Source organism: Apaloderma vittatum, unplaced genomic scaffold, assembly GCF_000703405.1.
Source record: "Apaloderma vittatum isolate BGI_N311 unplaced genomic scaffold, ASM70340v1 scaffold4742, whole genome shotgun sequence".
NCBI classification, from domain to species: domain Eukaryota; kingdom Metazoa; phylum Chordata; class Aves; order Trogoniformes; family Trogonidae; genus Apaloderma; species Apaloderma vittatum.
Window position 1 is genome coordinate 1 of NW_009705118.1, and position 9,077 is coordinate 9,077.

The window sequence follows — 9,077 nt, forward strand, 5'->3', positions numbered from 1 at the left end:
ACTTCTCTTAAATGGCATTTTGGGGACAAAGTCTTCTAGTATTCCGGGAGTGCCTGGCTGGGATGTAAACACACAGCGGGTAACAAACTAGTTTCAATTACCTGAATGTTTTAGATTCATCCCTCATCCTTTCCCAGGCACAAGTAGAGGTTACACGGGATCGTAGAAATGTTATTTGGGACGCAAGAACTGTCTCCAAAGGGGGAAGTAGCTTTTGAACCCTCCTAAACAGAGGGAAATCATGGAATAGAACTGGGGTGCTGCAGCCAAGCAGTTGTGAAATCCAGGCTTTGTTTAAAACCTCTGTCCTGCACCCTGCGGTGGTAGCGGGTACAGCTTAGTGCTTTCCAGAGAGATAGTTTTCTTCCTGCAGCACCTTTCAACTCCGTTGGGTCTATGAAAATTGACAGTTTGACCAGCGTATATTGCTGCATCTCCTGGGAAGCTCCGGTGGTTGAGGAGCACAGAGTTAGTAGCTAATCACTGCTGGGAGAGGGGAGGGAAATGGGATCTTGGTTTTGGGTTGGAGGCACTTTAACGTTCTCTCTTTGACAGGTCAAGAGCCATCCTTCAGATCCGTCCTCTCTAAAATCAGACATGAGACGATTCTCGTGCATGATCTCCTCGATAAACTGGAGTCTGAAATCCAGCATCAGGAAAAGCTGAATAACTTGCTAAAAGTAATCTTTTTTTTACCCTCTTCACTGAAAAAAAAGGAAAGATCCGAAGGGATCTTTAATAGGTTGTTCTTTTCTAGATCTTCAGCAACATGTTTGGATGCTTGTGCTTACAAGACAAACTGGGGCTTGGAACTGGTTTACTCGTGGTTTATTAAGCTCTCCAGTGAATAGTGAACATTAAGAATTTTAGTTTTCAGCGTTTAGAGGTTGAAAGCCTGTCTTTATCATCATAGGTACTGTGAGCTAAGGAGCAGTTCTGTTTTTACATCCTTGCAGTAGCTATGAAAATGATTTAATTAGAGTATTTATTGTTTTAATGTGTGTTTTCAGTGTTTTCATGTGTTGAAACTTGTAAAAGTGTACTTTGGGCAGTGTGGATGAGGTTTCTGTAGCGTGCCTTCGTCATTGCTGCCTTTCCCCTGCCCAAACCTGCTAGAGTATATTGTTAAAGGTTTACTCCTTGCCCCCTCAAATTTCTTTGACTCTCCGACACGGAGAAGCTCGTGTTTTCTTGCTCTTAGCTCTGTTTTTCTGGGCTTTACTAGTTGCTTTGGGGAAATTAGAGGGTAAAGAGGTGAGATGATGGTGAGAGGGCAAAGAACACCTCTTTAGAAAGTTTAAAATTATTTTAGCCTTGCCCTAACAGTAAACTAATTTTCCTTGCTTCATGTAAATAAGGACAGATTTCTAACGAAGCCTAACGTTAATTGCAGGAGCTCCAGAAGTCCACTGAGATAGCCCAGAAGGAAGCACAGCACCTCTCCGAGAACATTCCTCCCCACCTGCTGAAAGCAGCTCCGAGATGGTACGTGGTCCGTGAGTACGGAGCGGTCGGACCACTCCTGGCAGCATTTTGAAACTCTCCTCCTTTTGCTCTGTCTTAACTGTGAACTTCTGGGAGCCAACGTTGTCACCTGTATTGATTCTGAAGGTTGTTCTTGACTTTGCTGCCAGACTGGTGCCAGCACCCTAACAAATACCTCAGGTCAACCTGTGAAATATGAAGTTCCGACGGAATCTTCCACTGGCAGGTGGGACTTTGCGGTAGAAAACTGGTTTTGCAGAAGGCTTCCAAGACATTATCGCTCTGACCAGGTTTCTCAGCGTGGTCAGCTCTTTCTCTGATGTTGAGGAACTGGTTTTTGTTTTTCAGTAATGTTAGCGTGTGCCAGGTGGGGGTTGCTTCTAGAGCCTTAACATCTGGACATCCCAGAACTTGTTTCCACCGTTGTAGCTTGTCAAAAGGCAACGCGTCCGTCTGTTTGAATTTCGTGCTTCCAACATTGTGCTCTCCATCTCTCAGCTTTACCTGGTCTTGCTCCCAGTGCCAGGCAAGCCTCAGGCTCAGAACATTACCGCGAAGTGGAAGGTGAAGGATGTGGGAACAGGGTTACAGGGTAGAAAAAATAACTGTGATCTTAGATGGTGTTTAGCAAAATTCTCATCTCTTGTAGGTACTGCTTGTATCAAAACTTAGGTGGTAAAGAGATGATTTGTGCAGAAGCTTTCTTCTGAATGCAACCCTAAAATGTGTCTAGAAGTGTTTTGTTTGTTTCCAGTTTCCGTTTCAATTTAGATCTTGCGTTGTTGCTTTTTTTTCTCTGTGTGTGTGAAAGAATGAAGCGCTTCAGAAATTATCAGCAGCGTTCTGCCTTTCTTCCATAACTTTCTTAACTTAGGAAAACCCTTTGTCTTCAATTTACCTGAGCTCCTGGAAATTGTTTAGGTGTGACTTGCTACTGCCATTTGTTCAAGCCTCCTTTCTTTTTTGTCTCCACGTCGTTCCTTCTTGATATTCCTTGATGTTCGCTGTGTCGTGCAGTGGAGGATCATGGCTGTAATTGGTCAGAGTCACCTTAAATAAGTCTTCAGTCCTCTTCCCCAAACCCTTCTCCCTTGACCACCTCCATTTCTGTTCCTCCCAAATCTTATTTACCAAAGGAATCTCATGGAAATGAAAACGAGTTCGATGTATCTTAAGCCTTTTGTATTCCAGGTGTTTGCTGAGAGAGCAGGTGCTTGCTGCACCAAAGCCGGACTTGGAATCCAGGCTTTCTTTCCTTGGTCCAGGGCAGCAGCAGCTCGCTACAGGAATGCGTGGGCAAGGCAAGGCAGGGACGCAAAGCAGAAGTACCTGAGATTGGAGAATTGTCTAGAAAAGAAAAGAGGTTTGTTGCAGTGAGGAGGGTGATTTAAGATGCAAACTTAACTCTCAGTCCTTGTGTTTAACCTTATTCCGAACCAATCTCCAACCCTTTTCCTTGTCCTTACTGGCGTTCCCTGCCGCTAGAGTTAGCTAGGATTAGTTTTAGGCCTCGCCTTGTTTTTCAGCTGTTAGCATCTGCAATAGTTTAATTGTTGGTGTCCTGTATTTCAGAAGATTCCTGTTGTGTGGTGTGGCAGGGCACAGCACGGAGCAGAGCTCCTGCTGTCGCTGTGGCACTGGAGCAAATGGTTTGGGAGCCCAGCAGGTGGCACTCGCCAGCCTCCACGCTGTGATCCTCTTCCCTGGGAACTAGGACGCGGGTTTTGGGGACATCCCATCACGCGACGCGTCAAATCTCTGCCTTCGGGTCAGCAGAGGCGCCGCTGTGCACTTTTCTGGGCCCCACATCAAACCAAGATCTCCTGGGGAGGTTAGATCGAAGCAGAGGATCAGTTCTTTGCTTGGCGCCGCTTTCGTTATTTCTGTTGCGCGTCTCGGCTCCGTAAAGTCCTTGTGTTCAGCTGAATTTGGCCAAATGCCTCCTCTTTGCTGTCCTGCCGATGAGTAGGAGAGCGGCTCAGAGGGAGGTGGTTGGCAAATAGCTCAGGGTTCGAGGCTCTAAGCTGAGGGTTTGAAGCAAGGGTGAATTTATAATGCTCTAATAATCACTCAAAGCAGGGAGTTCATCGGCTTTTGGAATCTTGCCTAAAAAAACCACAACACATACATATAAAAAAAAAATCCCAGCCTGCTGGATGATGTTGGATTTCTTCGCTTCAAAAGATTAATGGAGGAGTCCGGCTTCCCAAAATTTGTTTCAGAGGCTGTGAAGTACTTCGGATCTGCCTGGTAGGTTGCAGCTCCGTGCTGGGACTCATGTGATAAAAAGCGAGGCCGTCTGGTCCGTGAAACGTTAGGGACGCGTTGAATTCCTCTCCACTCTGCTTCCAATTCACCTGCGAGCAGCCTCTGGAGCAGAGAGACAAAGAGCCGTGATGAAGTTGCCTAAAGCACGTGATCAAAATGGTGTAGGCTCGCTTTATTTATTTTAGCTTTGCAGAAAGATCCTAAATTCTGTTTGTCCAGCCTAACAAATAAGTTGGAACTTAGGGCTGTGACTAAGCAGGCTCGATAATGTAATGGAATTCTCTTTCCTACTTATCTGCTGTTTATACACTTAATATTCATTCATTTTACAGCACCTCGGAGCCAACGGTGAAATGTGCTGAACAAGCGAAAGTCGCAGAACCCAAACCTGCAAAGAAACCCACAAAAGAGACGAGATTTGTTAAAAACGCGCCCTTACTAACCGTAGAAGAATTTGAAAGTATTCCTGCGTAAGTAAGCCTGACTTTTCTTAGTCCAGTACCAACGTGGGTGGCAGATGTAAGTTTGGGAGGGTCAGCTCTTGCAGAACTGAGGTTGAGAGAGATGTTTCGAAATTTTCTCTGTTCCACAGGGTGAAACATCGTGGTGATAACTCTGTTTAGTTTATATGCAACACCGACAAACCTGAAAATGAAATGAATAGAGCTATTTAGATTCTTTTTTATATGTTGGGAAGATCAGAACTAATCAGCTAAACTTCATCTTTTCTCAAAAGTCACTTTAATTGTATGAACAGAATTTTCTTATCTCGTACATGGGTTTTCTTCTTGTTTTGAAAACTGACATTTTAGAAAAAGAAAAAAAGAGCCATCATAAGACAAAAGGTATGATTACACTTAGAAGGAAAAAATAATGATAAATGCTGTTTTTATTTGACCTAACTACTGTTTTCTGAAAACTTCCATTCTTATCAATCCGTTCTGAGATGGGAAAAGTTGATTTGTTAAAAGCAAACAACACGTTCCACCAAAACATCCCAAATTTCTGGAATAAGAATAGGAGTTTTCCCCCTGCCTTTAGGATCTGATAAATAGAGACCCTTGTCTGAAGTCTGTTGTGTAGGAATAACTTCTCTTAAATGGCATTTTGGGGACAAAGACAAATATTAGTTATTTGGTTACTTCTTAAAATCGCGTGCACCTGGTTTATAGAAAGTTTGCTTTATTTTGCCTCTAAAATCTCTCTTCAGATATATTTAGAAGCTACACATTCATCTCAGAAGGTGGTAACTTGAGGGGAACACACATTTCTTTTAGCCTCAGCATTTTTGAGGGAGCAGAGTTGGCCATGAGGAGATTTATCTCTTTTTCCAGTGGTATATAGGTGATATATTTTCTTTGAAGAACACAGTCTGCGCTTTGGTTTCCACATCTATGGCAGAAAAAGTTTTGATAAGGGCTTCTGCGAATTAAAAAAGAAATTGGGTCGCTAAGGTGTTTTTTTCTCAAAGTTTGAGTATTTTTGCTTTTGCTGTAGGGAAGCAGATTTTAAAGTTATTTGAAGTCGAAATTACATGGATGAATTTGGAACTTCTCCGCTTTGTGTTTTTACATTGGTGTATGTGCGGACTGAAATAAATGTCAGCGTTTATGGGTTTGCTGGGTAGAAACATGAGAAAACTGTGGAACAGCTGGAGCTTTTATGAGCTTCACAGTTCTGCACAGAAGCAAAAATTCCAGTTGCTTCGTGGACAGAATTTAGGTTCAGATGAAGGCGCCCGCATTGAAGGGGCCATGACACAAGTATCTCACCGTTTGTTTTTTTTTTAAATGGCTTCACCTCCAGCTTTGAAGCCAGATTAATTAAAGTATTGATCAAATTAAAAATAACTTACAGGCATTTCAGTCTGAAATTAGAGGAATTGCTTGGAATTCAGGAGGTTATATGTGCCTCGTGCAGGGGCTGGCTATTAAAATCTTATTTTTAGTGGGCAATTACAGAAGGCCTGCCCACATTCTGCCTTGGAATATTGACTTTCTAATTGATTGGCTACTCGTGCTTTAAATTCTTTGCATGTTTTCCAAAGATTCCGTTTTTCCATTCAGATTCAAAGGAGGGAAGAATTTTCCTGTTGGTTGATCTTTGCACTTTTATGCAAACTTTCTGACCTGAAGAGCCCCATTCCTTCTTAAAATGAATTAGAACTTTGTTTCTCAATAGAAGTTTTCTAATTCCACACATCCGAACCGAACGCAAACAGCCAGTTTGCAGGATAATTTGAGTTGCAAGGTTGCCTTGGCAGAGTTTTCTGTCGTTTTGTGTCCAGTATTTCGTTTGCTGCTTGTCAGATGAGTTTTAAATTTCATTTTTGTAGAATGGCGTCTCGATTTCTAGCGTCTTTCCTTTTCCTTGAATTCCTGCCTTTACATCTATAAATACCAAAGAGCCCTACTTGCAAATATTCCGGTGGTCTAACGTTACCACATCGCTTGGGTTTTATCTTCTGGGCTTCCTGTACCTCTAGGCTAGTATCAACAGACCTTATTATTTTAGTACCAGTTTTAGGAAATGCTTTGAAAGTTCGGAAGAGGACGTTGGTAGTGCAGAGCTGGGTCTGTGTAGCTCAGGAGGCTGCACAATAAAACACAGAAAACAACATAAAACTGGTATTTCTTAAAAAACCAAAACCTACCAAACAAAAAACAACAACAAAGGAATGTCTGTAAGACCAAACACAGGTTATTTATGTTTATAACATGAACCAAACTGTACTCTTGGGCAGAAACAATTTCAGTTTTGGCTTGTGCTACGTTTTTTCTGAAGTTGCTTGATTTTTTTCTGCTTTTGTATTTTAAGTGGAACGCTATAAAAGCAGTCTTTATTCCATTCTGAAAGGCTCCTTACAGCCTAAGCACTGGATTTTATTTTATTTTTTACTTCTTAATTTAGCTTTCCAATGCTTCATCTTTTTTGATTTCAGTTTTATGGTGGCTTTTGTACCTTCAAGATTATTAAACCATCGAGAAAATGAGCAAAATTAACCACTACGCTTATTCATTAACGCGAAGCAGAGGAAACTGACTTTTTGGTTACTGATTTATTTGTATTTGTAGGTATATGAGAGGTCGGATAACATATGACCAGATTAACGTCGTCATTAAAGGCATAAACCAGGCCGTGGCGAGAAAGTACAAGATCTTGCATCAGCCTTTGAAATCGATGAGTGCACCCGTCCGAAATCTCTACGACAGGTTCCTGGAACAAGAAACGAAGGATACAAAAGGTATTTATTTTTTTTTTTTTTTCCCTTTGTTAGTACCAAACTCATAGAATTTGGTTATTGCAGCTGCTCTAGGTGGACCGGTGAAATGGTTTCGCCAGTGGTCAAAATTTTTAGCGCACAAAGATTTAATTTGGAATCGTTACAAGTTCTGCAAACTTCAGTTTTGATACAAGAATGGACACGGACTATTAAAAATTGATTCTGAAGTTGGGAAATGTGGGTAAATCGATCACTCTGCATCAGACTTGGGCTGTCTGATTAACCTTAACAAGTTTTCTCCTCTTAAAACCATAAAGGGAATGAAAAAGCACCAAAATGACCGTCTCTTGATTGAAAAGCAAGTTGTACTTAGAGGTTTTTTCCAAAGATCTGTGGTGCAGGAAATCTCTACTATTAAAATCTCCTTTCTGACATTCCTTCCGAGCACGGCATTATTCCTGGAGGGGGTGATGCCGTTAGAGTGTCCTCATGTTTTTGAGTTCAGACAGAAAGCTGTGCAGCAAACTCTTCTGTCTCACAGACAAAGAGAGCTCTTTCTCTGGCGGCACCGTAGCAACGACCTCTTGATTGATTTTTTTTATTTATTTTGTTGTCCCCTGGAGAAAATGTGAGAATGTTCTGCCCTAAGCGCGCTTGGGAATCACGACAAACTACGGCTTTTCCTTCCTTCCTTTGGACTTGCTGCCGATCAAGACTCTCTCAGTACCGTAGTGCGGTGAGAATATTGTAGATTCTAAACACATCTCTTGCGTAGGGAAGGAGTTCTGATACGATGGACGTGTCTGGCACGGGCACCCATCCTTGGTTGGAGACCTGTGGCTTAAGTACATCACACTGAAGTTTTAAAGGATCGCAATAAATGACTACTTCATGTCACCGGCTTCTGATTTAGGCTGGCATAGTTTAATTTTGCCCTAGACAGATGCCACTTCGTTCTTAACAATAACTCATATTAACTTGGCATTTCTTAAAACCCTCACCTCCTCTATTTAGAGGATTTTTTGGAGTTTAACTCTTCCTGTCCTCGAGACGATAGCAAGTCGTCTGCAGCGTGATCCGTGGCAGCCTCAGCTGCAATGGAGCCGTTCTAGCAACTCGAGAGAGCTACAGTTAGTCAGGATTTCCTACAAGAAAGTCATTTTTTTTTAAGTCTGAAAAACCGAGGCTTTAAATTTCTTCATGTGCCTGAGAGCCAGTCTTTATTTTCTTAGGTTGGAAAGCTCAGTTAGGAAACTAGGACATCCAGTATCTGAGAGAGCGTGTGTGTGTGGTAGGGCTTTCTTTTTGTTTTGGTTTTGTTTGTTGTGACTAATCATCTAGAAAAGGTCTGGCAGGCTGTCAGACGGTTCTTATCTGGTCAGCACGAAATGATTAAATGTCTTTATCCATCGCGTTTTTCAGGACGAGGTTGGGCGTCCATTGATTTGTTCGCTTGAATTTCGACGGCGAGTCTCTCTGCTTAAGGATTCCTGCAGTTTCTCAGCCTGGGCCGATTGCCAGCTGCCCTCTTATTCCGATTTCAAGATGAGAAACGATGCTGCCTGCTTTAGCCAGGTTTAGGGTGACCTTGCAGCCAGTTTATTTCGCATACAGACCTACTGTTTCCAGCCGAAGCACAGCTCTGGCTGCTTCATAAAAAATAAAAACAACTAAAAATCTCCAATAATTTAATCGAAAGAAGAGATGCTCCGTCTTAGATAACATACTGCTGCCTCTGCCTTGCTTTAAGGGTAAAAGGAGGAGGCAGAATTCTGTCCTCCCCCTCTCCAGCCTTGCGACTTCTTTCTCATCAAACTCAGAAGCGTGATACTACAGAAGAACATATTATTTCCTTCTTGCTTTCTCTCCTTAAAGATAATTGGATGTTTCTTTCCTAGACCTCAATCAGCGTGGTCCTGGTTTCAAATTCCTTTCTTACGGTTTTGTGAAGATCCGTGGTTAAAACCTTAACACTGTGTTACAGGAAGTATTAAATGTATTAGTAGAGCTATAATTATCTCCTGTTTGAGCAGTGTTTAAAGACAGAATGTGAAATCACAGCTGGTGAATGTATCTATGGAGGATGTAGAAGGACTCCCTT

At 42.2% G+C, this 9,077-nt stretch overlaps 1 protein-coding gene across 1 annotated transcript; it reads left to right on the top strand.

Moving 5' to 3' along the window:
• Window positions 1-555: 555 nt before the first annotated feature.
• LOC104270795 (spindle and kinetochore-associated protein 1-like) lies at window positions 556-7,044 on the top strand (the record flags this gene model as incomplete). The annotated part of the gene is made up of 4 exons (XM_009865260.1): window positions 556-680; window positions 1,394-1,485; window positions 4,086-4,223; window positions 6,828-7,044. Coding segments are annotated over 4 exons (572 nt in total), but the record flags the coding sequence as incomplete, so codon positions are not given.
• Between the last annotated feature and the right edge of the window lie 2,033 nt (window positions 7,045-9,077).